The sequence below is a fragment of the Aspergillus melleus genome, assembly GCF_016097325.1.
Source record: "Aspergillus melleus strain CBS 546.65 chromosome Unknown contig4, whole genome shotgun sequence".
NCBI lineage: Eukaryota > Fungi > Ascomycota > Eurotiomycetes > Eurotiales > Aspergillaceae > Aspergillus > Aspergillus melleus.
In genome coordinates, this window is record NW_025763373.1 from 665,611 (window position 1) to 692,021 (window position 26,411).

The 26,411-nt window shown below is 51.3% G+C and overlaps 9 protein-coding genes across 9 annotated transcripts; 4 read left to right on the forward strand and 5 right to left on the reverse strand.

Annotated features, from left to right (window-relative positions):
* Positions 1-853: 853 nt before the first annotated feature.
* On the forward strand, positions 854-1,966 carry PFA3 (DHHC family palmitoyltransferase; the record flags this gene model as incomplete). Its single annotated transcript, XM_046088905.1, has 1 exon — positions 854-1,966. One exon carries the CDS (start codon positions 854-856, stop codon positions 1,964-1,966), a length of 1,113 nt encoding a protein of 370 aa, XP_045944875.1.
* Positions 1,967-2,635: 669 nt separating this feature from the next.
* On the forward strand, positions 2,636-3,622 carry LDX57_007180 (ubiquitin-conjugating enzyme E2; the record flags this gene model as incomplete). Its single annotated transcript, XM_046088906.1, has 1 exon — positions 2,636-3,622. One exon carries the CDS (start codon positions 2,636-2,638, stop codon positions 3,620-3,622), a length of 987 nt encoding a protein of 328 aa, XP_045944876.1.
* A 1,108-nt stretch (positions 3,623-4,730) lies between these two features.
* LDX57_007181 (uncharacterized protein) lies at positions 4,731-8,522 on the reverse strand (the record flags this gene model as incomplete). Its single annotated transcript, XM_046088907.1, has 3 exons — positions 4,731-7,314; positions 7,887-8,003; positions 8,497-8,522. 3 exons carry the CDS (start codon positions 8,520-8,522, stop codon positions 4,731-4,733), a joined length of 2,727 nt encoding a protein of 908 aa, XP_045944877.1.
* A 407-nt stretch (positions 8,523-8,929) lies between these two features.
* Positions 8,930-9,415, reverse strand: LDX57_007182 (uncharacterized protein; the record flags this gene model as incomplete). Its single annotated transcript, XM_046088908.1, has 1 exon — positions 8,930-9,415. The coding sequence occupies one exon, from the start codon at positions 9,413-9,415 to the stop codon at positions 8,930-8,932; it is 486 nt and encodes a 161-aa protein (XP_045944878.1).
* A 652-nt stretch (positions 9,416-10,067) lies between these two features.
* On the reverse strand, positions 10,068-11,318 carry LDX57_007183 (ankyrin repeat domain-containing protein; the record flags this gene model as incomplete). The annotated part of the gene is made up of 1 exon (XM_046088909.1): positions 10,068-11,318. One exon carries the CDS (start codon positions 11,316-11,318, stop codon positions 10,068-10,070), a length of 1,251 nt encoding a protein of 416 aa, XP_045944879.1.
* A 307-nt stretch (positions 11,319-11,625) lies between these two features.
* LDX57_007184 (glycoside hydrolase family 71 protein) lies at positions 11,626-15,030 on the reverse strand (the record flags this gene model as incomplete). Its single annotated transcript, XM_046088910.1, has 2 exons — positions 11,626-14,892; positions 14,944-15,030. 2 exons carry the CDS (start codon positions 15,028-15,030, stop codon positions 11,626-11,628), a joined length of 3,354 nt encoding a protein of 1,117 aa, XP_045944880.1.
* Positions 15,031-16,096: 1,066 nt separating this feature from the next.
* Positions 16,097-17,852, forward strand: LDX57_007185 (uncharacterized protein; the record flags this gene model as incomplete). The annotated part of the gene is made up of 7 exons (XM_046088911.1): positions 16,097-16,619; positions 16,680-16,878; positions 16,936-17,052; positions 17,117-17,470; positions 17,520-17,627; positions 17,707-17,730; positions 17,791-17,852. The coding sequence occupies exons 1-7, from the start codon at positions 16,434-16,436 to the stop codon at positions 17,850-17,852; spliced, it is 1,050 nt and encodes a 349-aa protein (XP_045944881.1). The 5' UTR covers positions 16,097-16,433.
* A 945-nt stretch (positions 17,853-18,797) lies between these two features.
* LDX57_007186 (putative protein kinase) lies at positions 18,798-19,809 on the forward strand (the record flags this gene model as incomplete). The annotated part of the gene is made up of 4 exons (XM_046088912.1): positions 18,798-18,996; positions 19,049-19,356; positions 19,413-19,575; positions 19,631-19,809. 4 exons carry the CDS (start codon positions 18,798-18,800, stop codon positions 19,807-19,809), a joined length of 849 nt encoding a protein of 282 aa, XP_045944882.1.
* Positions 19,810-20,049: 240 nt separating this feature from the next.
* Positions 20,050-25,976, reverse strand: LDX57_007187 (putative TFIIIC transcription initiation factor complex subunits Tfc3; the record flags this gene model as incomplete). The annotated part of the gene is made up of 4 exons (XM_046088913.1): positions 20,050-24,050; positions 24,118-24,562; positions 24,622-25,736; positions 25,910-25,976. The coding sequence occupies 4 exons, from the start codon at positions 25,974-25,976 to the stop codon at positions 20,050-20,052; spliced, it is 5,628 nt and encodes a 1,875-aa protein (XP_045944883.1).
* Between the last annotated feature and the right edge of the window lie 435 nt (positions 25,977-26,411).

The following is a 26,411-nucleotide window of genomic DNA, read 5'->3' on the forward strand; positions in this document are numbered from 1 at the left end:
ATTACGGCAATTAATCTCAAGGACGGCGATCCGATGACGATCTGCTTCGACGATTCCCTCATTCTCTCTCGTCTCGCTCATTCTCCCGTTCCTCTTAATCCCAGGACTCGGCCTGTTTGCTCGACTCTACGTCCCAGTCTCATCATTTTGTCACCTTTCCAGCCTCTTGACGATCTGTCCGCCGAGTCCTTCATCTTCACTTCATCACCCTTCCGAGTCGCCCGGGGCAGCTTCATGTCGCAATGATCTAGGGCTCTATTCCATCCATCGTGGATATTGCCCTTTCGCCGTGAAGTGGCCTCAAATCCCTAAAGATCGCTAAATGACAATGGCAACTCTAGCCACTTCCCCGCCGTCATCTCCGTCCTGGTCGAAACGCCGGCCGCGGGCCTGGGCTCTCCGATGCGAACGCTACTGCTGTGCGGCAGCCTCGTTTTTCCCACTAGCATTTGTCTACGGTCTCACAACGTGGGCGGTTTACGTTGAGGCTAGTATCGGCTTGAGGCCGTCACAAAACCCGTGGATCGGTAGGTGCAGCGCTAGGTAGGCAGTTTTGGCATCTTGACAGCTGACCACTTCTGGAATAACAGGTCTGCCGAGTTCGATCATCGGTGTCGTCCTCTACATCTGTTTAAACGCCTCATATACCGTTGCCGTCTTCACCGACCCCGGTTCGCCGTCTGGATCCCGAAATGGTCGCCACGAATATAGCGCTCTCCCTATCACCGAACTCCCCGAATATACGGCCTACACGGTGAATTCGACGGGCGGGACTCGGTTTTGCAAGAAGTGTCAGTCTCCCAAGCCGGACCGGACCCATCACTGCTCCACCTGCAAGCGATGCGTGCTGAAGATGGACCACCACTGTCCGTGGTTGGCCACTTGCGTCGGACTCTACAACTATAAAGCGTTTCTTCTGTTTTTGATCTACACGTCGATCTTCTGCTGGGTGGGTTTCCTCGTGGCGTCTCTGTGGATCTGGACCGAGGTGTTCAATAACACCCAGTATATGGATACGATCTTGCCGGTGAATGTCATTTTGCTGGCCATCTTAGGCGGGATTATTGGCCTGGTTCTGTCGGGGTTCACCATCTGGCACATCACTCTTGCCGTGCGTAACTTAACGACCATCGAATGCTTGGAGAAGACGCGCTATGTCTCCCCGTTGCGAAAAGCGCTGGATCGCCACCGATTTCACCATGGGTCGCGAGGCGACGGCAGCGACGACCCTCACAGCCTCGGCCATCGCCTTCAGGATTACGGCAACCAAATATTAGACGCTCACGCCAACGCCATTCCCGGTGTGACCCGGCCCGAAGAGGGCGAGGAGCAGGTGACTCCGCTACAGACACCACCTCGACAGCCGGGCATGACACCAGCCCAGCAGGCGCTTTCGCGATCGTATGCGGAAATGGAACGGGAACGCGAGAACGACAGATACCAACAGTACCTGCATGAGCAGGACAATGAGAAACTGCCCAACGCATTTGACCTGGGCTGGCGCCGCAACTTGGCGCATTTGTTCGGTTCCCGGCCCCTTTTCTGGTGCCTTCCCGTCTCGACTACCACGGGAGACGGATGGCACTGGGAGCCGAGCCCCAAGTTTATGCAAGCTCGCGAGCATATCCGGGAGCGCAGGGAGGAGCAAGATGCGGCCCAACGGGAATACCAGCGTGACCTTTACCAGCGCCACATGCATAACAGCCAGGCATGGGGCATCCCCACACATACCTCCCACCCGCCGAACGCCTACTACCAGGAGTCGAACCGGCCGGATACCGGAGTCTCGATGAAGACGTTAGCACCGATGTCCCCGCGGCCTCGACCGGGGGACAGCGATTACGAGGATGTGGAAGAGGCCGATTTTCTTTCGAAGCCAGATGGTGCGAGTCCATATCGCAATGGCGACCGCAGCCGTAGTGCTAAAGGCCAGTCGCAGTCTGATGAGTGGCGAGACTGGGATTGAGTCATGGTAGATGATGATGCCGTACGGAGTATATTTATGTAATTGTTTGTCGTGCATGTTGCATATGTAAGGTTATATTGGCATTTCTGTGTTCGATTATAACTGGTGAGAGTGATATAGGCGTCTAGCTCGGCGCATGGTATGAAGCGGGATTATGCTTGTGAATATAACCCTATAAATTTCAAGTCATTGTGATTTAATTCGTGCTCAAATGAGAGTTAATCAAGTATCTTGAACCGGCATTCCAACGGTGCCTGATTGCCAAGGCACCAACGGCGCCGCCTTCCTTCCGGCCAACTGGCCAATCCATTCTCCATCTTTCATCCTCCATCTCCAGCCGGCATTGCTTTCTGCGTCGCTTGTCCACTGTATCAATGGGAATCATTTGTCGCATGAACCTCCCTGTCTGGTATATCCTCTGATCCAGCAGAGAACAGCAACTACTTGCCTATCGCATTCGCATCCCCCGCATCCCTCGCATCAAGATCGACACTTTACCCTGACATCATCACATCACATTCAGACCACCGAACCTCAAAACACGAAAGGACAACACAAAGCAACACCACATACAAAACCCACAAATAATCAACTCGTACCGCCCCATAAAAACAAAACAAAGATATCGAGGCAAAGAGAGAGAGAGGGAGAGAGAGAGAGAGAGAGAAAATGCCCCCCTCCCACAAACGCCTCCTAAAAGAAGCCACCGAGCTCTCCACCTCCCCATCCCCATATTTCCACGCCGCCCCGGTCCAAGACAACCTCTACGACTGGCACTTCACGCTAGCCGGCCCGCCCTCCCCATCGCCGTACTCGGGAGGGATCTATCACGGCCGAATCGTCCTCCCGCCGACCTACCCGCTGCGGCCACCTTCGTTCCGCTTCCTCACGCCCACGGGCCGCTTCGAAGTCAACCGCGAGATCTGTCTTAGTATCTCGGGTCATCATGAGGAGTCGTGGCAGCCTGCGTGGGGGATCAGGACGGCGTTGATTGCGATAAGGAGTTTTATGGATGGGGATGCGAAGGGGCAGTTGGGGGGGTTGGATGTGCCGGAGGAGGTGAGGCGGGAGTATGCGGGACGGAGTGGGGGGTGGTGTTGTGAGGTTTGTGGGAGGAGTAATGAGGCGATTTTGGGGGAGTGGAGGGGGGAGTGTAAGGAGAAGGGGGTTGTGGTTGATGATGGTGATGATGTTGGGGATGGGGAGGGGAAGGTGGAGGGGGAGAAGGTGGTTGAGGATAAACTGGACGATTCGAATGACAAGGAAGAGAAGGGGGGTCTGTCAGAGCAGGTCTCGCTCTCCCAAGCGGATGAGGCTGTGGGTTTTCGAGCAGATGCGGGCTCATCTGCCGAGACCAAGCAGCAGCAGCAGCAGCAGCAGCAGCCACTGCAGGAACAGCAACCATTGTCTGCAGATGTTCCTGCATCTACGTCCACGTCGACTTCAGCACCAGCAGCATCACAGCCTACTACATCCCCGACAACGACAACACCCACGCCAACAAGAACAACACAACCCGCTATCATCCCTCCCGTCTCCCAATCAACCCATCGAACTGTATCGCAGGATGGTCCCTGGCTGGACCGCGCGATCATCGGGGTTCTAATTGCGCTGGTGTTTATGATCCTGCGACGAGTTGCAGGTACCGATGATTAATATCGTGTTCTGAATTGGGCATATCCATCATATGTTTCTGTTTGGCGTTGGGGTTGTTATCTTACTTCTTGTATGTTATCTCTAGGTTGTTGGAAGCAACCTGGGGGGAATTAATGAATTGATGAACCGTTCTTACAGTACATTCTACTGTCACTGATATTCCTTACCAAAATAACTAACCATTAACATAAAAACCTCCCATCCGCCCCCTGCTAATTGCAAAATACTCAGATCCATATCTATCAGCCAGATGAAGAGATACTCCAGAAGATGCAATCCTTTCCTCCTACGACCTATTCATGTTAAACTCACTCACCACGTTCACATTGGTTCCACTCTCTACGAACCGCTCCAGACTGGAATGCACTCCCAGCCAGATCATCCGGCACAGATACACCCATGCTCAACCTCGTTGGCTCGGGCTCCTGAATTGTGACAACCATGAGACTCCAGGCTCGGTGAAGTGGCGGATTGATAGGGGGTGAGAAAATTTGTGAAAGTGGGTTTGAGGCGCCTAGTTTGGACAAAACCACAAAGGTTGTTCCTGACTATAACTACTTAAGAAACCCCCCAACCCAAGAGATGCGAAGAGAAATAAAGCTGCCTACTAATCTTCGCTCCTGGGAGGATGTATTTGGGCCAGGATATTAGCTCTTAACGTTCCAAGGCTCGTCACCTTCAGTGATAAACGACCAGAAGCATCTTCTCAAGGTCCCCTGCATGTCTGTATTGGGATTCTGTGGGATGATAGCGGGCCCTTGCGCGGTAATCCCGGAACATACTTCGGGTAAGGGCATCGTCGCTTGGGGTTTCCATGCCCTCATGTCTTCTAGGGGGCCAGCAAATATACTGGATGTCTTCAGTACTGCATCTGTCCGACACTAGCATCATCATGCGATCCGTCACTCGAACAGGTAGTTTGTTATCGACGCAGATCTTAATTAGATCAGCAAAAGCGCTGTCTTCGTCTTTGCCACGGGCAGATGATGCCTGTTCAAATAGTTTCTCCGAGACATCAACATCTTTGGTATACTCGAGAATGTGTCTGGCGGCCCTCATCCTAACAAGCGACGCCGAATCCCAAGGTTCCATATTGTCCTGGAGGGTATCAAAGAAATCGCAATCCAGGGTTCCATATTCCTTTCCATATTTGCTGCAGATTGATATCTATAAACTGTTCTCGGATGAGGTACAGTACCCCAGTCAGGCTCTGTGCAGTGGCAGCAACTAGCACTCTTTCTGTTAGTGGTACTGCCGAGCCACACTCCTGAAGGAGCCATGACATTGCTGGAAATCCATGGTAGGTCGCGAGAAAGACCAGCTCTTCAGATAAGAATCGCGGTGTATTGGGTCCTTGTGCCTGAAACAGTAGTTGTAAGGCCGCCAGGTTTTGCGTAGCAGCTAACAAGACCCTCTCTGTTATTGGTACTGCCAAGCCGAAATGCGCGAGGAAACGTTGCAAATAGCTAGCCCCTGGATCATATGCCCTGACCACGGCGATCATCACTTCTGTTGATATCGGGAGCGCTTGAATTCGTTTGTCCAGTAGCAAGGGCCATGTCCCTACACCGGTAGCTGATCGAATAACAGTTTGCTCTGTGATGGGTACCAGGGGCTTCCTCTCGAGAAGAAATTCCAGAGCGTCAAGGTTGTTGGCAAATATTTCCAAGACTCGTTCATCGATTTCCAGGAGTTTTTGATCCAAGATGAACTTAATTACATCTACTGGATTGCCGTGAGGTCTTGTGCCCAAATCTTGGATCATTTGCTCGACTGGCAGTTGACTGTACGATTGCTGTAGCAGTAGTGATAGCTTGGATAGGTCACGACTTGCACCAACAAACATACCATCGGTCACTTGAATATTCGGTCTTTTGCGAAATATGGTGTGTAATGTATCAGCGCTTAGCGAGTGTACTGCATCTAATAGCATTTCATCCGTGATGGGAACAGTTCGGATATGTCCTTCTTCCAGATCCAAGAGATAAGACATTGCTTTATCACTGGTCAAAGCAGCGCGTACTATTTCTTCTGTCAGTGGAACTTTCAGGCCGCCATTGTTCATCAGTATCTCGAGGACATCTCGGACATGAGGGTTGCGAGCTGCTTGGAGTAGTATCATTTGACTGACATTGAATCCAGCTTGCTGCCTGTACAAGAGCATATTAAGCATCCTGTGCGCGTCCCAATGTTGCACGACTGCGAGCATAACATTTTCGCCCACTGGAAAGTCTGGCCCGCACTCATCCAGGAGAGTGCCCAGGATCTCGACCGAATTAAAACAATCTTTTGCCACTGAGCAAAGACGACGCTCACTCACCTGAAGGCCATGCTCTTGTCGTCGAATAATTTGATGCATAGCACCACCACCATTCGTATTGTGGGCTTCTGCTTCCAGAACACGCTCGGTCACTAAGAAATCGTCGCCTAATGTCCTCAAAATAGCTTCCATCTGTGGACCGGTGGCATCTTCTGCAAAGCTCTCAAGAAAACGCTCATCTAAGGAAATCTCTTCATGCCGTGCTTCAAGTAGGAGACTTAGAGTGCTGGAACTTATGAACATCGGGCACGCTAACAACTCCTTGATTCCAGGATAGATCCGGACATCTCCACCGCGTCTTTCGAGAAGTAGCTGAAGAATACCACACCCAGATTCCTTGTTCTTGAGAGTGCTTGCCAACACTTGCTCAGTCACGGGCACAATCGCAATGCCTCTCGCTTCATATTGATCCAGGAGAATGGTCATAAGCTCCAAACCGCAAGCTTTGTTCTTTACCGCGGCTATAACAATTCGCTCATCAATGCGAACGTCTTGGCCCCCGGTTCCGGCGTATAGAACCCCAGAATCTGAAAGGTTCTTCACCATATCTTCAAGTGTCTTGGTTCTAAGGCCATGGCGTCGCACTATTTCAAATGTGCGCTCAGCCGTATCAATAGAGATAGCAACTCTCTTCAGCAGTAAATCCAAAACATCAAGATGCCCCGCCTGGGCAGCAATATATACTGCGTTGATTGACTCAAGTACAGGCCCAAGCCCCTCGATCCCTAGTTTGAGTAACTCATTCACTGTTTGTATGAGGCCCAGCTCGGATGCAGTGCAGATAGGGGCTGGTCGCACGTACAGCTCCCTAAAGCAAGTCAATAGGCAGCGCCAGTTACGGTAGATGGTTGGATGACAGAAAAGCTCATCAACAATCGTCTGAGGTCCTGGGTTTTGAGGAAAGCAGGTTGATGCTTTGAAGTGTTCGTGCCAGTTGCACGCAGCATAATGCAGTAATGCTTCCTTGCACACATCATCTTCCGATACTTCCTCGGTCTTCTGTAAGAGCAGTCTCAGCGTGTCCTCGGCTAGAGCTCTATGACTGCTCAAGGCGGAGAGCTGGTACCAATGGCCCTCGTGTGCGTTGGTGACAAGAAATTCTTTCACTGAGAAATGGGCCAGTTTGACCTGACCATCTGATTGCCAAAAGTTCACGAAGGAAGTTGTGCAGATTCTGATAACATGCTCTGGGACTGGCAGGCCTGCTGCTGCTGCAACCTCTTCCAAGGTAAGAGGCCGAACGCAGAAGCTGAGCCACAGCAGAATTGACCGAGCAAACCTTCGTTCGGAAGGTGCAATCCCCTCCATCACAAGTTGGTAGAACTCCTGCAACGATTTTGGTATGGTCTTCAGGGCTTCCAAGATGTCAGATCTAGTGTGGCAGGCTTTCAGACGCTTGATTTGAAGGTCCGCCGAGCGAAAGCGTCGGTGTACAATAGCATGTGTCATTAAAAGCCTTCTTCCTGGAGCGAACAGGGCTTGCCATGCCTCTTTTCGACTTGGAGTAATTCGTCAACGATACATCCTTTCATCTCGTGATCAGCAATTCTCTCGTCTATCCCTGCGACTTCGAGCTGGACAAAAGCCGCAACGTCATCCTCCAATCTCTCCTCGAGGTCCAACGTTATACTTTCCGTGAACTGTTGCATGATACCTGGTTCTGGCCGACTTGTCACAAGAATGTGTAATTTCTTGCTGTGCCTTTCCTGCCAGTCGCCAAGCATTCTAAGCAAGGAGCCTCGTTCCTGGTGCTCGGGTGACCACGGACATTCGTCCAATGCATCTAGGATCAAGAATATGTCCCCTTGATATGCAGATATGACGTTGTCGAGGACTTCTAACAGCATCCCATGGCTTGGCTGACTTCCCTTAACACGATGCTCCTCGCACATCTTTTTTATATGATCATTGAATGGAACTTCATAGAGCTGTCGAATGATGCACCTGAGCATGTTCTCGACGGCCTGTGATTCGCGCACGTTGAATTGGAAGTACCAGTAGACGCATCGCTTTCGGGGATCGTCACGGCAGATCTGACTGATATCCTCAATAATTGTCGAGCTACATGTGATTAGCTTAGAGTTATGTCGGAGGTTCTCGCGGTGCCTTCATACCATATGACTGATTTTCCGCAGCCCGCTTGTGGAGCAGTCAGCGCCGTCCCTGGAATCACCAACATAGCCGATAGACACTTACCAACGCCACGCAGCCAAAAGATTTTCCCTGGGTAAGACTTCCAATGTTTATAGTCCTCTAGCTCCAACAGCCAGTCTCCTGTTCCTTTAGCTCGGTATCCCTGGGCGTGTCTGGGCCTTTGAGTAGTCTGACTGAGATAACCATTCAAAGTTTTGCTTATCCTCGAAACCTGCTTCCACCTATGAGTAAATGATCCCGGGTTAGATACCCTGGCGGGTGGAAGGCCTACTCAAATATACCCTTTGGACTTCTTTAGTGTTTGTATCGAGAGTTGTGAGAATGTCTGCGGCCTGTTTTTTCAGGTCTGCCATGCGTAAGCAATTTGACGAAAAGGATATGAAGTAGAGCATCAACTCACACGACCGGTCCGTTAGGCTCGCCCATTTTTCAGCCACGTTGGCTTTCGACTCTATAGCTTCTCGAAGCTGCTGCAGTGGCTGTTCGGTAAGAGGAATAAGCGTGTTCCCTACGCGGGCTGAAAGCGTGGGTCAGGCTTCTCGTGCATTCATTCCATTTGGGGAGTCTTTGGCCTTACCGACAATACTTTCAGCATTCCTCCTCCTCACCTCCGCTGCATATTCCAGTATTGCTGTATAAATATCCACCAGAGCATCCTCCAACTGCTGGTCGCTAGCACAACCTTTGTATCGGCACTCGCTGTCAATGATGGTCAAATAGGGAGCGATATAGTGGGGGATGGGTTCCCTTGGGGCTGCGAGTACCGAGATTCCCAGCGAGACTATCGCCCAGGCGCTGGACGCTTTCGTTAGAGTGTCAGCATCTCTATCTCACTATGCAGCGGTGCATGATGCAGAGATGGATGTGAACCCACCATAGCCACTTTGGTCGAAGCTCACAATCGTTTTCACGACTTCTTGCGCAGTCAACGCCGACGCGAGGATCTTCTGAGTGATCTCGCGGACTTTGATCTCCTTTCCATCGGGTCGTCTTATTAACAGGCCCCCGGTTTGATACTCCTCGTATCTCTTTTCCGTCTCGCTGATCACCTTCTGGATTTCCTCTGCCGGGGGCTGTTCGTTCGAGAACCAGAATTTGCGTGTTGGATCCAGCCCGTCAAAGGCGACTTTCCAGAGATCTTTCGGCTCCGCGACACCATGGGTTGAAGGCGTGTTGAAAACATCAAACGGCGTATTGCTTTTCGGCTCGAGTCGTTCCTCGTTTATGGAGGGGTTCGCATGGAAGATGGCGGGCTCAGCCTCGTCGGCATTGCCATCGGCTGAAGAGCAGCAGAGCTTTGCACGTAGCTTGGCCAGCATGTTGAACAAGCTATCTTAGTCCAAGAACCCAAATGACTCGGAAGAGACGTTAGCACGGGTCCCTTTCAGAAACGGTAGCATTCCGTAGGATCCTACAGAATCAGAATTAGAGCTTCAGGTCTCTGCGCGATTTTGCGAGATTCTCCTCCTGCGTCTCAGCCTGACAATCCCTGACTGCACATTTCATCACGCATGAGACTAGAGTATGTGACCTGGTCCTGATTGGTTTACAATTGGATACTGCAAAAGTACGTCCGATGCCAGGTCATGATAGGTCGATCGATTGATTCGGTAGATGTTTGAATGGTTGAGGTGGCAGTCGGCCAAGACTTGCGCGTAAATAGACAGCTTTGTCCCTTCCTGAGGGAGACTTTGTCGCCGGTGCTAGAGGGATGGGTTAGAGAATGGATAAGTTGAAACTTATTAGTATATAAGGCTTGAAAATAGTAATATGTTTTATTTTCTGGCTGCAAATGAAATTTGCTTTCATTGTGTGTACTAGAAACTTGTTATAGGTTGCTCCCAAGTCTAATAAACTAAATATGCCACCACCAACAAGCGAAAACGATGTTTTGAAAAACGAAAGAGTTCAATTTCTGATGTCCAAAGAACTATCAATCCAGTGTATAAACATAGTAACATCCATGTAACCTTAAGACTCCAACTGGGGGCCACCTTGACGCCTCCTATAATCCTCCAACGCCTCAATAACATTCGCTTTCAACTGCGACATTGCCCAAAAAGGCGCCCTTTTGCGGTTCGTCAACTCGAAAAGCTGCACCCGACCCGTCGAAAGCAAAAGCCTAACTACCTCGATATGCCCCCTCTCAGAAGCGATTTCAAGTGGCGTGTTCCCCTCCCTGTCCCTCTCATCCGGCTCGACCCCCTTGTCAAGCAGTATGCGCATAATTTGCGCCCGGTTTCGTTGCGCCGCCCTCACAATCGCCGTGACGCCCCGTCTATTCGGCAAGTTTGGATCAACCTTCCCGCTAGCAAGAAGCACCTCCACGACATCCGCGTGCCCTTCCGCCACGGCTATTAACAGAGGCCGGTCTCCAAAACTAGGCTGCTGGTCCGGGTCCACGGCAGGACTGTCAAGCAGCAATTGCACGATCTCCGCATGCCCGTGCCGCGCGGCGCTCATCAGCGGACTATCTCCGCTCTCAGATCTGGCGTCCAAGTCCACGCCATCAATAGCCAGCAGTTGCTTGACAATCCCAGTGTGTCCGATTCTGGCCGCGGCCATGAGCGGCGTTTGCCCGAACTCGTCCTTCGAGTTGACATCTACCTTCCCCGTGCGAAGTAGCTCCTCGACTACACCTTCTGCGCCCTCCGCGACGGCAACGGTAAGGGGTGTCACCCCGTGCTCGTTCGGGCAATCCGGCTGGGTGTCTTTGTGAGAGAGCAACATCTTCACGATAGCGAGGTAATCCTCCGGCTTTGACGACTGAAAGACATCCACTGTGGGACTGAACCAATACGGACTCCACATCTTAGAAAGAGATTGTCTCGTATTCCCTGCGGCCCAGAAGAGCGGAGTGCGCGCATTCATGTCGGGCGCATTCGGATCAACCTCGTCAGACGAGAGAAGAACCTCAACGACATCTTTGTAACCGAATTCGGCGGCCCATGAAAGCGGCGTTCTGCCGTGCGTCGGATCTTGGATGTTGGGATTGGCGCCTTCGTGCAGGAAACGCCTGCAGGGGTCTGATTTGCCGTATTTGGCGGCCCATATTAGGATCGCGCTACCTTGATGAACGAGGTGGTGGTGGTATAGTATGGGGTTAGTGGTTCGGTGTAGGAGTTTCGATGTTCTGGCTAGAGAATTCACATCTTGTATAGATGGGAAGAGGTAGTCGGTGATGCATTGGATTAATTCGGGTGGGAAGGTGGGTAAAGACATGTTTGGAGAAGAAGGAAAATGATGGGAATCAAGAAGGCCTACGATTGAGTATAAGTACGTCCGGGGCTGCGGTGGGGCCTTGGTTAAGTTGGTCAAAAGGTCCACTTACGGAGTAGCGTGGGTGCCGCGGGTGCCTGAAGATGCCTGAATGGTTAGGCAGCAAGGCACTTGTCCTCCAGGAAGTATAGCATCACGTGCGAGTATACTCCGTACTGAACAGCTCATTTGTTGCCTTACAATTCTACGCAGAAATTCAGTGAGATGTTAATATAACGAGAATTACTACTATATACAACCCATCAGTTTTCTACCACTCACATATCACCAAGGGAGACCAGACTTGATTTCCCTTCGCGCATGTCCCTCCCCCACTGTTGCGTGTGCAACTAGCACTCCGATACTTATCACAATGTAGCTCTCCCATCTTCTTGCCTGTAAGAGCATAGCCCCCCGACGTATCCTTATACGTACACTTGGAACCGAACACCGTGAACGACATCCCGTCCTTCATCCCATTAATTGCACCGTCTGAAATCACAGCAACGGGCGCGACCCTCGTCACCTCCGGGCATCCAATATAGATACCCTCGGGCAGGGGAGACGAGGAAATATCCCACACGTCCCATTCACCGGAGCTCTTGCTGCCGTCTTTGTAGTAGGTGATTTCGATCTCGCCAGGATTGGACCCGCTGGTGGGGGCGGGACGGCTGTCGCTGGTGGTTGACTTGGTGGCCCATTCGGTGGCGAAATAGGATTTCTGCGCGCTTTTGATGCTGCTGGCGATGGACTTGAGCACGGAGTCTGGTTCCGGTGTGGCGAAGGCATCGACGGCGGTCACGGTCATCGGGTGGACCTCTTCGGAGGTCGTCTTGGTGATGGTCTCCGTGGATCCGGTGGGTGAGCAGCCGGCGGTGTTGATGCAGTAGGTCTCGGTGGTCGTCGTCAGGGTGGCTTGACCGGCGGGCGTGTAGCTGCTAATGACCTCTGTGCAGATCGAGGCCGTCTGGGTGGTGGAGCACGATTTGGGCTCGTCGTCATCATCATCGTTGCCCTTTCCGGGACTGCTACCGCCGCCTGAGCTTCCGCCAGAGGATCCTGGGCAAATTCCTAGTATGGCACAGAAGTTGATACCACAACCAGGCTTGGTGCTGAGTGGGCCGCACCCCCCGGAATTGCTGGGTTTGCCTGGTTTGACGGTGACCTTGGGGACTGGGGGTTTGGGCTGGATGATCTTTCCGGTTGGAGTGGGCTGAACGTCGGTGCTGTGTGAACTCGAGTGAAATGTCACGATGACCACGCCGTTGGTCGTGGACGTGGAAGTCGCACCGGGTCCGGCAGTGATGCTCGGCGAGGGACCGGTAGTCCAAGTGAAGGAAGAGTCGGTGGGCATTATTTCAACACCGGGGGGAAGGATGATACCGATGGGAGGGGGCATGATCGCCTGGGTAGGGTAGAGGGTCATGTTCTCTGCATCGGCAGGGACATAGACCGGAGAGAAGGGAATGTAACCGAGAGGGAAGGGCTTGGGCGTGATGACGGTAGACGTCGTGGTGACATCGTTATCGTCGCCTTGGGAGATCAGTGGGACGGTGACAGGGCCCCAGGTCACGGTTTGCGTAGGAGACACCGGATAACCAGGAAGGATCAGAGTGCAAGGAGGCTCGCAGAGGGCATCGTGATCATCGTCGGTCCAGAACGAGGGTGGAAGATAGACAACATCACCAGAGCCGCCGCCATGGCTGCCATCGCCGCTGCTTCCACTGTCGCCATCATCATTGCTGCTCTCCTTCGAGACGCAGGGATCGGGGCAATAGTCGCCGCGGCTACAGGCAAAGTTGCAGAGTCCGTCGTACACCAAGGGATCCTTGCCTGAAGCGCCCTTACCACTCAGTCCAGCCTTAGGCGATTTGGGTACATTTAAAGCGCCCGTTGCGGTACAGGTGCAGGAGCTGATGGGACAGTAACCAAAATTGCAGGCATACGAGCACAGTCCTGCCAGATCTCCATCCCCAGTACCCGCGACACATGCCGGGGAAGCAAAGTCAGACACAGTGGGCACAGTCAGTTCCACCTTCTCGGTACCACAAGCCTCCGGAGGACAGTAGCCATAGTTGCAGGTGAAACTGCACAGGCCGCTGTATGTAGCGTCCTCTCCTGCAATCGGATATCCTTGAACACCAGTGGCCTTGGGCTTCTTCCTTTCAGCACCCAGAGACTCACAGGTACACGCGGAATAGGGGCAGTATCCATATTGGCAGGCAAATTCACACAATCCGACAAAGTTGTTCACGCCGGTACCATTGACGCAGACCGCATCATCAAGCTTGAGTCCCGGGGACGCTGAGACGGCGGCAGAACTGGAAGCACTTCCCACCCACGCGTTGTAATTCTGAATGCCGTCGGTGCAGGAATCGGAGATACTGGTGCCGGTGACCTTTGTAATCACACTTCCACCACGGTGGATAGTCACAACAACCTCACCAGAATGGCCGCTGAAGGAGGCCTCGCCATGGTGAATCCCAATGCCATTTTCGGGGGTCTTGATCCACGTAGCAGGCACTGTAGCACCACCGACAGTGACAGACACCTCGGCCGACACGGTGAGAAGAGCAGAGAAGAACACCTTATCCTGCAAGACTTGTGCCGGTGTGTATTCGAGTTGAAGCTGGCTGGCCGTGTTGGCAGAAGTTCCACCGCTGCTGCATGCTGCTGCAGGAGCCTTGCGATACCAGACTTGCAATCCCTCGTGCGTGACGGTGGCAATGCCGTTCTTGTATGTGTCGATGACATATGGAAGGAAGGCACGCCAGCCATCATGAGGCATATCAAGAACGTAATTGTAAGGGGCCCTGCCGATATCAAATGCAGCCATACTGTTTTCATGGATGGGACCAATATAATGGGACTCGCCATAGTCGTTCCAGGAGATGATTTGCACAAAGTCAGGAAGGGGTTTGAGCGACATGATCTCCTGCCAGCGATCGTACCACAAGTGGTCACTTCTCCATAGCCAGTTCTTGTCGTAACCGGGGAGGTTGGTGTAGAACCACGGAGATGCAGGCATCATGTAAGGCTTGCCGTCGAGATAGTCCAAGTAAGATGCATCGGTATAGGTATTCATATCCCAGTCACCCCAGGGCCATGCAGCCCAGTTGAAAAGGCCATCGGCAGTGCCTAGCTCAACGGCTGCCTTGGCTCCAACAGACGACCAATCGGGAATGAAGAAGCAGCCGGTCTCCGACTTGATCTTGGTCCAGTCATCAGCATTAGCAGGGCCTTCAAACGTGGAGACGAAGGGCTTTCCATCATGTTGGTAGTAGGAGGAATGGGCGGAGTATTCTTTGATCATAGAGATGACCGTGGCTTCAGACCACGGGCCATTGCCGGCATAATCGAAGGAAAAGAAGAGTTTGAATCCAAGAGAGTCAGCAGCTGAAAAGGCCATAGGAAGGGCCTTGGTATTTGCTGCATCACCCACGGCCATGTTCAGTGCAAAAGCATCGATGTGAGCAGCTTTGGCTGCAGAGATGTCGGACTCCCATTGCGACGAAGTCCAGTTGGCGGTGTTGGTTACCTACAATCAAATTAGCACTATGAATGAAGTTCACGGTATTTGGGGCAATACCATAAAGTGAGCAAAGACTGCTCTTGCCTCGACCTGATAACGGCCCAGCAATAGGGCCCCTGTGGCCAACAAGCCCAGTACCCTCATTATGCAGATAATGACACCGAATGTGTCTATGTAATTGTCTGGAGACACTGGAAGGGAGGGAGTTCTTTTCCACGGGAGACTTATATATATGAGAATGTCCGGTACCGAGTATACTCCTTTTGGCCCAATTCATGGTTTAGAATTTTCGCCCCCTCGTGGAATACCATGGCATGATGGCACTAATTCGTGAACCATGTCTCTTGTAGGTATTAACTCCGTATAATGATTGCCGATGCCTGTACTAGTTGGAGTCCATGCCAAAAACAAGAGAACCTAGAACTAGCTAGTTGGCTTAGCAGGCGTTGAAAAAGAACCCACCACCGGCCCTTGAATCCTCAATTTACCAGCATGGTCTAAACTAGCTCCCAGGAACGCAGCCTCGGCTAGACCTTACTCCGTAGTGTACCACTATCGCCGAGTACTATAAGAGTGGATCCTCAGGGACCAAACTACAGGCATCCGATATATCCGGAAAGATCTGTCATCATGAGGGTTAGAGAACGATATACAATGTACAATTGTGGAACTTTCATATTTCAATGTCCTACAAACAAGATTCTCTGTTCAATAATCAGTATGTTAGAGTTGCCATGCCAAGCAGAGTTTTCTTCAGGACATCCATGATCCTCGGTCATCTCCAACTAAGCACACTAGTGCATTTAGCAGACCCGCCGCCACGCCCTGGAACTCCAAGGGCATTCCATTGCAGTAATTCTACTCCGGAGTACACCTGCCAGAACCGATCTAGCTTGTCTTGACCATTCAGTTCCCGATCTCCGAGACACTACTTAACCCTATATGGATAACGCAGGGCAAACACCAACCATACGGACTAGGGCTCGGACATCACCCGTTCCTGAATATCAGACAAATTCCGCTATCTGAACGGTTCTAATCTAATGCACGGACCCTGGGGCTGGAAAATCCAGGGAAATCAGGTACATGCACACGATATCCAAGTGATCCGGACATTTGCCATCGAGACCCTCTTGGGGGCCATTTTGTATCATGGGCCGAACCGGACCTGACATATCAATAGTATAGCAAGCTAGCCCGGTTACGATCTCGTTAATGAAGAGTTTTTCGCCTTCTCCGTCCGGTTAGCTGATTCCTAATCACGAGCTAGTAGGAAATTTGACGGACAACGGACATTGATACTATTTGGGAACCAAGTCAGATCCGGCCGAAATCCCAATATCTTCTCCTATTTTCTTTTGCGAAAACTCCGTTGAGAATAAAGTACTAGTATATGAGCTGAACCACGTCCCTTGCTTGACCGTCCTCGCTTTGTGGAATTTTGTTTAACCAGGTGCCCTGGGCAATATCCTCTCTTTCTCTCACGAGTCGTGCTCGTGTTTGATTCATTCCGTTTTCTTCCTTCTCGACTTCATTTATATCCAACGATGCGGTGGTCTCACCTGGCCAAGGGCCTACTGATGGCCCTGGCCTGGAGTAGCAATGCAGTCACAGCCCACCCGACCAATTCCACATCGCACTCCTTGGAAAAGCGTCTTTCTCAGATGAATATTGAGTGTGATTATTATCCTGGGCACTTCGTCTGGGACCACTTGCAAGAAGTGTCGGAAATAGTGAGAATGCATCAAGAGTGAACACCCGGTCCCCTTCATGCTAATGAATTGGTGCTTTAGCTGGACGTGGTAATTCAAAGGACTCAAGACCTTTACAACTTTCTCGAGGGCCAGCCGACAATGAAGTTCTTGGAAGATGATGCAAATGAGGTCTTGCGATCAACTTTCAATACGTTTAAGTCTATCTACGGCGAGTTCTTCTGGGGCCCGGAGGATAGCAAAAGCAAGGACGGCAAAGGCCGCGTCGAGAAGGTCCTTGGTGAGTATACCCGCTCTTGATGCTTTCAAGACTTAATTGACATTGTCCCCTCTTAAGAGAATTATAGCACCATGCGAACCCGGGCCTCCACCAGTGGCTACATCTCCAACGTCGAGATCCGGTGCAACGACAACTGGCTCAGCAAGGTTGACAAGAATGGTCAATCTTTCCCTGGTAGGTTCTCTGCTAGTTTCCATTGGCTCTTTTGCCACAACGAGTTAATAACTCCCCTACATAGAACCTCACTGGTACTTTGACAACAGGCACCCTGACCAGGCGGCGCAATGGCCTGACAAAGGCTGGATTGACTTTACGGAGGCTAATGGGCAATGTCGTGATGCCGGTCACACCCATTATGCCTGGGTCAATGATAAAATTCATGGAACCGCTCAGAGTATCCTGACGCTCTGCCAGGACTTTATGGACTATTGGCTTGACCAGTGGAACGCCGACATCAAGCTGCCCCTCCTTCGCAAACAGGAATATTCATCTCAGGAGAAGAAGCTCGATGATTTCCCCGGGCACTTTCTCAGTGCGGCCCTACTGCATGAGTTGACCCATGTTTCTCAGATCTTCGGCAGCCCGCCAACAGGTGAGTTTTTTCCATCAGAGGCCGAGAAGACGTAGCTGACAAAAAACAGTTGACCAGCCATGTCGTCTCAAGGATGGGAAAATTGTGGGCGGATATGGATGGTTCTGCATTACCCAGATTGCATCGTCGTCCCCGGAAAAGGCTATGCTTAATGCAGGTGAGTAGATCAGTCGCCTTTGTTTTCTAGTCCTCATGATATATGAAGTCTAGCTAATGCCTTTCTGCCTCATTTATAGATTCATATATGTTCTATGCACTGGGTGCGTGTCATTCTTTTCTCTGATTGAGGTCCTAGAACCATTGCTAACTCTGCTACCCAGCCATGTACTTTAACCTGAACGACTGGTCCACTGGATATTCCGAACCACTTACAGAATTGTAATTAGACTACATGAAGAGCTCATGACAAAGGAGATAATAATTCGTTGACACTATAAGGGTGGCTTTGGTGAAATATATACTCATTGTAAGAACATGGGCAAAATCAGCTTCTAATCCATGCTATAGAACGTAGGGCTCCTACAATCACGGGACCAGCGACCAAAAATCCAGTGAAAACCCCACGATTTCAGAATCTCACAGAAAGGTCAACCTGGCTACTGGCTGTTCGAATAAAAATAGCAATGTGGTTGCATTTCAATATAAAATTGGTTGCCAAATAAATATGATAGAGATAGATAATTTCGCGTTGCGGGGTCAACGTACAGAAACAATCGCCCTGGAACTGCAGGTAAGCATAACCTACGCCTTACAACTTCAACTACGCCGGTTCACCGTCCCCCATCTTCATCCCGGACTGGCTTAGCAACCTACATTAATCTCCCATTCCCTTAGACAATACATCTGTGAATGTTATTACAGGAACTACGACATCCTCCGCATCACAGATAGATACCTACTCAGCCATGAACCCCTTTTTTCGGTCTGGCCGATTCCTTCGCCGACCACCACTACTAAGGATATCCACCTTCTCTACGATTCCTGTCCCTGATTTATCCACAAAGTTCGAGGAAGAGCGAATGCCTGCCTATAGTCGACGCCTTTACTATCCAGTCAAACTCGGTGATGTCTTCCATTCTAGATACCAAGTCCTCAACAAACTAGGCTTTGGAGCAAATTCAACAGTGTGGTTCTGCCATGATCTGCAGTACTTATACCTCTCTCTTCCTTGGGAGACTGGTAAACAATACTAAGCTCTACTAGACAACACCGCTACATCGCACTCAAGATCTACATCGCGAGCTCTAAGCAAAACCAAGAAGTGCGAGTCCTAGAGCACCTCTCACAAATCAAATCAGATCATCCCGGAAGCAGCCTCGTGCGCAAAATGGTCGACACTTTCGAGCTTACTGGGCCCAGATGCACACATCAGTGTATTGTCCACGAGCCGCTATTGACCAGTCTGTTGCATTTCCAAGCAACCTTGGACCCTACGAGTCTTCCGGAGGATATGCTCAAGGGAGCACTGCAGCAGTTATTGCTGGCTCTTGATTATCTACACTCCGAAGCACGAGTAGTACATACTGGTTTGTACCTCTTCAAGGGTCTGCTGTATGATAGGCTAATAGGAGGTTCTAGATATACAAGCCAAGAACATTATCATCAGCGCTAAACATGATTCGGTTTATCATGAATGGGTCGCCAACCAGGCGAATGATCCAACCCCACTAAAGGTTGACGGTGACTACACTGTTTATCCATCACGGCCGTTCCATCGTAAGAAAGGATGGAACGGCTTCGGAATGCCACTACTTTCAGACTTCGGAGAAGCTCGTTTAGGGGAAGTCTATGAGGGATTGATCCAGCCGGACATTTACCGTGCGCCAGAGGTCATTCTTGGATTGAATTGGACATCCAAAGTCGATATATGGAACGCTGGTGTGTTGGTAAGTGGAGTGCCACATTGGGTCCTTTATCGCTCGTTTCATTGACCAGATGAAAGATATGGGACCTTTTTGAAGACCACCATCTATTCGACGGTAGAGGCCCGGATGGCAGGCATTCGGATGCACATCTTCTCGCTGAGATGGTAGCGATGCTGGGTCCTCCGCCTTGTAGCTTTCTTCGCAACTCTCCCCATGGCTCCAAATACTGGGATTCCTCAGGTATATCCGGGTTTAGCCGGTCGTTGTATGGATTCTCGTGCTGATTTGATAGCAGGTCAATGGATATCTTCTGTCGAAATTCCAGATAACTCATTAGAAGTCTCGGAAGAGTATCTGGTGGGTGATAACAAGAAGATGTTCCTGCGGTTTGTTAGAAAAATGCTGCAATGGGATCCAGAGGAGAGGCAGAGCGCTCGTGAACTCCTAACAGATCCGTGGTTGACGTCTCCGTAGCGGACGTGGTGTTAATTATCCTATATGTCATAGTGTTCATCATATCCTAACTTGTCGCCTACTGAGCGTCATGAATCCATCAAACATATTTCGAATACATCCAAGAAATGGAGTTGCACTTTCCCATGAAGCCTATATTACTAAGGATCTTTTCCCTTCTACCACCTAACAGACGTAGAAACTTGTTTGAAATTTCCTGAAAAGGGGCAATGAATACATACAAGAGTATAAAAGAAATCCCTAACGAACCAACATCCACCACCACTCCTGGACAAACCACCCATCGCCACGTCGACGCATGACTCCTACCTCACACGTCCACTCCAGCATCAGTTCAATCTCCCAAGCTCCTAAACTCGGCCTCATCATGCTAGCGATGCCGGACGCATTTATCCCAGGTCGGGTGGCAACACATCCCACCACGGCCGCCAGCGCCAACTCCCACAGCTTATCGACGAATTTCCCATGAATGTCATGCCACAGAGGAATCTTCTCGAACACGGGGTCCGGCGCGTCGAAGTTAGTCGCGGGCAGCTTAGGTGCTGGTATGTTGGACCTAGCTTCCTCGATCGGATCCCCGAATATGTACTTGCCCTTGACCGGACGGACTTCGATGGGGAACCGCAGCTTCTGCTTATCGATCAGCCGGGTCAGATATCCGCCATCAGTAAGACCGTATTTGTCGCGGGGCGGGTCTCGAGGCTGCAGCATAACTCTGCCTGTAACGTAGAGGTTGATCAGTGCGAGGATATCACCGTCTTCAGCGCTGTAAGAGACGTCAAATACGCCTTGCTTTCGAAGCGCCGGGTCCAGAATCTCGGTCTTGAAATGGGCGGCACGTCTCGTTTCAGTCGCCTCGATGGCGCGTTTGCGTCCAAGGGAGTGCAAAAAGAGCTCGGTGACATCGTAGTTGCGACCCGGAACGACTCGGCCCTTGTTGCCGGTGCAGAGCACCCGTTCCGTGATGAGCGACTGTAAGGCCTGGTCGACGAGTTTCTCGCCCAGCCGGCTGAGAATTTGTCGTGCAGTTGCGGAGTTGTACGCCTCGTCAGGGGTGATGACATTGGCGCGAACCCATGTTTTAGCCACGTCGAGACGAGCAAGCTCGGCCTGTCGAACGGTCATCTTGGCTGGCTTGTTAGCCACGGGGATCGCAAAAGATATTCCGGCGAAGAGCGTGCGCCGCCGCTGGACGGTAACGGAGTTATTGGTCTGGTAGATGTCGTCCAACGAAGGGGGAGCCTCTTCCCGGATCTCGAACAAACTGTCGAATTGTTTGCGCGTTGCGGGAAGATACGGGAGCTTTTCCGGCCGGGGCACTTCCAGCTGTTCGGTCGCCCAGTCAACGATCCATTCCCAGTCATAGTTCACAAGGTCATCGTAGTTGATTGGGGGAACCCGGCCGTGCTCGTACGCATCCAGGTAGAGCTCCTGGAAATCATTCTGCATCTTAGCTATCGGAAGTCGCATCCGGTTGAGGATCACCTTTGCTCGGTCCTGGATGTAGACTGGGTCCTGGTCTGGAAAGCAATATGACAAAAGATTCCAGTCAATGAGCCGAGCATCAGAGCCACTGGCCAGTGTGCGAATTACGACCATTGCGGTCATGATCTTCTGCACCAGCGCCTCAGGCAATTGATTGGCAACCCGATTCCGACGAATCGCTCGGGATGGAGACGGTGAATGGAGTGCAGAGGCTGCCGAAGCAGTGACTTCGCCCTGCAATAACTTATTCAAGCGTCGGTTCTGTGGCTGTGGCACATGTTCATATTTGCGCCGCTGATAATTCCGAGGCAGATCCCTCTCCTGACTATTGGGAGGCGACATGGCAGGTTCAGCGGGTAGCAGGCGACGCGCTGCTCGTCTAGTCGTTTTCGGTTCCGGTGGCGGCCGAGCTGGAGGTTTAGGCTCGTCATTGTCAAATCGTATATTGCCCTGGATTGGTGCACTGAAAAGATTTGTCACGGTTTGGTTGATGTACTGCAGGTCCTCGGTAGATTGATTCCGGAGCAGGTCTTCGTTTTGCAGCTCCCATTTCAGAATGACCCTATTGTCGAGGAAGAACCTTCTCGACCGAGGGTCATCCATTTCAGAATAATCCATAATGCGGCGCCGTGTCATGTTGAATAAATCATCAAGAGACTTGGGCAGGGTAGGTCCTTGATCGAGTTCGATTTCAGATTCCGATTCCGACTCTTTTCCGGATTCATGCTCATTTTCGTCCCTTACTTCAGGCTGTTCAGGCTGGGTATCCCAGTTCTTGGGAATCTGCAAAGAAATAAGCCCGGCATGAGTAGCATAGGTCCCAGACTTTGCATGGTAGGTCTGCTTTGGATTCATCACCATGGCGTAGGGGCCCATGGCGGATAAGGGGATGCTGAGACGACCCGCCATTTTGCGACGGGGAATCGAACCACCCGGTAGCAGTGGTGCATGAGAGGATGTCGCGGTTCGACGTCGTCGCTGGCGAAGTGCCGCAGCATCGCCATCGAGTTTAGCCTTCTCTGGTCTGGTAATAGATGTAAGGCTCTGCAGGGAGTCTTCGGTTGAACGGCGACTGATTTTCATCAGTCGCGGCGGTTTTCGCATAAGGTCCGTTCCAGCCGCCAGTCTTTCAAACAGTCGTCGCTCGATATTCAGACCTTTCCTCCTTTCTGCAGCCAAGACAAATCCGGGTTTCTGATGCAGCTGTACTGTAATCCCCTCCTCAATAGGAGCGCCACGAGACAATCCAGGCTCATTGCTCTGCGTAGATCTTCGACCGCTCTTGGACATTTCCCGGTCGAATTCGACACTCTCTGGGATGTAGGGTCGTCGGGGATCTGCGGCCAACATTTTCCTCTGCAAATCTTTTATGATAGGGGCTTCTGGTTGCAAGTCCGTTTTGCTGATTATGGATTTTGTCACCATGATCCCTTTGCTGTCTCTGCCACTAAAAGTATGTTGGCGTAATTTACCAGCGTCGATCATGTGTTTGACTGTGCTCCTGATAGTTCTGAGATCAGGCTTCCCATTGTATCTCAATTTACTCCACGCAAGGGTAAATGGATACCACAGCTCAGAGCCCCCTGGAAATGCCCCTCCAGCCTGCTGTAAGATATCCAGGATGATCTTCCTGCGCAGCATATTAACTGATCCGCCTCTCTCGGGCATTTTCTTGAGCGGCAACTCTTCCGCGGCTTGCGAGATGGTAGGCTTTTTCTCTGTAGCAGGGGATTGATGGGAACGGACATATGCCGTGGGGGTCTCTGGCTGAGCGCCGTTTGTGGAGACAGTACCGACGGCATTCCCGCTTGCTTTATCGTCAGCAATGGCCGTCCCATTGGATTCTTGTGGCTGGTCGTCGATAGCAGGAGGCGACTTGCGGGACTCTTTGACCTGATTTGTTTTTTTCGATGGTGTCCTACCGGTACTCTCTTCCGACCTGTACACCTTATCAACAGGTGCCGTGGGTGTGTCGCGTGCGGGAGACTCTACTCTTCGCCGCTTCGATCGTCTCGCCGGCGTGCTTTCATCTTGCTCTTCATGCTCGGCCCGCTTCTCAGCCAATTGGTTGGAATTCGCATTGAGAGTAGGAGAGACTACAGTAGTCCCGTTGAGACGCCGATGCTTGTGAGATCTGCCGGGTCCTGATTCTGGATCCTCGTTGAACGAAGCACGGCGCCGCAGATTTGCTCTAGTTCCTCTGCTTGGTGTTTCTGTCGGCTCGTCGACATGCGCAGGTGGCTGTTCCTCGGGCACGACCGCCGGTGTTGTTCCAGATGCTGAATCGATGCTTTCGCCTCGCGAAGATTGGCGGGTCTCTGCGGCATCTTCATCTTCATCTTCATACTCTTCTTCATCCTTCTTCTCTTTGACAAACCATGGGAATGATCCCATTTTCGGAGATCTGAAAACGGCAAGACGACTGATTCTCGGACGACCCTGTCGCTTTCCAGCGGGTCTTCGCCGTCCACGAGGCGTGACATATACACCCGGTTGAGACCGCTCTATGAGCAACACGCTGTATTCGGTCCATGTCTCATCCAAGCCAAGTGCTTCAAGTTTCTCCTTTTCAGACATGCCGATGAAACGGCTGGCATCTTCCCTTTTCTTTCCGGCGCCCCGATTAACTGAAACCACCTTTGCTGAACCATCTTCCATCTCTACATCAGGGTTGCGGCGTTTAGCTCGCGGCTTCTTCGGTGTAAGCAATTTGTCTGGGTGCGACACTTCGAAATACTTCTGTCCATAGTGAATTGCTTTAGAAAGATATGGCGTGTTAGCGAATGTTTTCAGCATGGAATTTGTGATTGATCCGGCACTTACCATACGTATCGCCCTCTATTTGCATCGCCTTGAGGTCAGTGGACGTGCAGCTATAGTCGGAGGGTTTAGCGCTGAACATGCATTCCATGAGAGTAGCATTTCCGTGTCTGAACAATTCCTTCCGGGGAATGTCAATCGAGAAGCCAAACTCATCAAGTTCTGGTGATGCATCGACTGGCGGTACCCGGAGGGTGGACCCTTTTGTGCTTTTGGGCCTGTATTCGACGGCCTCCCACGTTGACTCTTCCGCATCGACAAGCTTACGGAAATTGGTCGCGGTGTAGTGGATATAGTGAGTTATGGTCCGGCGAAGGGCCGTGTCTCGTACGACAGCCAGATGGCGTAGGTGTAGTGGTTGGGACAGCTGCCAGCATGCGACGAGGCGGCCCAGCGCATTTTCCAGTGGTCGGCGAAAGAAGCCTCCAAAGCACGTTCTGATGATGTCCTGCATGGTTTCACGTAAGTTCAAGGCCGCATCCTATTCGTGATTCTCAGTCAACTCACAATGTTGGTAATTCCCGGCGTTCCTGCCTTGTCAACCGCCTCAAAGATCTGATTATGAATGTTGCGATCTGGCGTCCAAGTAGGGACCATTCTGCCAGCTTCCTCCATATCCTCTTCTCTCTTGACCATACCCAATGCCTGGGGTTCATTAAACGACGAGGACTCCAGCCCTTCATCATTCATGTCGATATCCTCGTCCAGCTCTACATTGCCCTCATGTCCCAAATCCGTCGTGAAGTTCAAACTAAACTCATTCAACATTTCAAATTCTCGCTTCGTGGGTTGACGTATAAGCAGGACACAAGGATGGTATTTGTTGAAGGTATCGGCATATTGCGTCAGGGCCTTGACTCGCTTGAGAACACCTAGGCGCTCACACTTGCGCAGCGCGCGCGAGAGAATTCTCCATCGCCAGCGGTCGGTGAAGCCAAGAAGGTTCTTCAAGTCATTACGACCGACAATTTTGTACTCCCCAAGAATCTCGAAAAGTTTTTCGACAAATTCCTTGTAGTCCATCACTTGCCCATGTGGTAGTCCGTTCGATTGCTGGCCTGCAGCATCAGCGTCTAGTGGCGACACATCGGTGGTCACGAACTTCCGCAAAGTACATAAACTCGTCCGCACGGATTTGATCTGGATGGCACGTTTATCAATGTAGCCTTTTTGGTGGAGCACGTCCGTCCGCTTGGGGACCGACCGCTTGTCTTGGCCACTGAGTCTGACGAGGTCCGTCTGAACGATACCTTTCTCTCTGTGTGATGCGATGATGGACAAGAGGGCAAACTCGGTCGAAAAGACCCTGGAGTCGTCTCGCTCATGGCCAGTGATCGCAAGCCAAGTTCTTTCTTCAGAAACAAAAACTCGAACCACATCGCGAGATGATGGAGATGCTGCTTCGGTCTCCTGGTTGATTTGTCCACGACCCTCCGCCTCGTCCAGAGTCAGGTGATTTCCCTCTCTATCTGTGCCGACGGAGACTTCGGGGTTTCTCGTCAGCCAGGACCACACCTTCTCCTGAAACCGCCGATCGACGCTATGATTGCGATTAGATGCATCTTGCGCCGCCTTGGCGTAAAATGTGTTAATAGACTTCAAGATGTCTGCCGGAGTAGCGCCTGCGAAATGTCAGTTTTGTGCACAAGCGCTATCACATCGGAAATGTTGCGAGGAGTTCAGGAAACAAAATGTGATATAGAATGACTTGCGCGGGCGGACCGAGTGAAACTTCGGCGCCATCTGATAGCGCTAAAAATCGGGGATGCAGGATGCAGGGATGCAAAAGACTGACCTTGATCACCGCAGAGCGCAATCTCCGCCAACAGGAAATCAATCAAATCTCGTAAGCTAGGGGCCATTGTGCCTCCATGGCTGGGCCAGAACTCCTGGGCAATACAGGGCGAAAATTTTCCCACTCGGGAAAGACTTCAATTCATTGCCTGGACAACGGGCGGGATGAGGGTCGTGCAAAGGAACGGGCGCGATTCGAACCTGCGCCGTGAAGATTCTCGAGGGGTGGCGCCAGCACGTGAGGGGTTCCCTTACGTAATCATGGCATTTTCCGGCATGGCGATAAGCCCGATAAGCTCTGATAAGATAAGAAGATATCATCTTGGTTGCACCAGCATTCTATGTTATCAGAAGACTATTCCTCAAGTACCTATAGTCAAACATTCAGATTAACTACTGTTGAAACGAATTGGAATCAACGAAGTATAGATAGATCCCTAATTCACTCCTAGTTATATACAGTACATAGGTTCACCATTTGATGTTTGAACTGGCTCTGTATA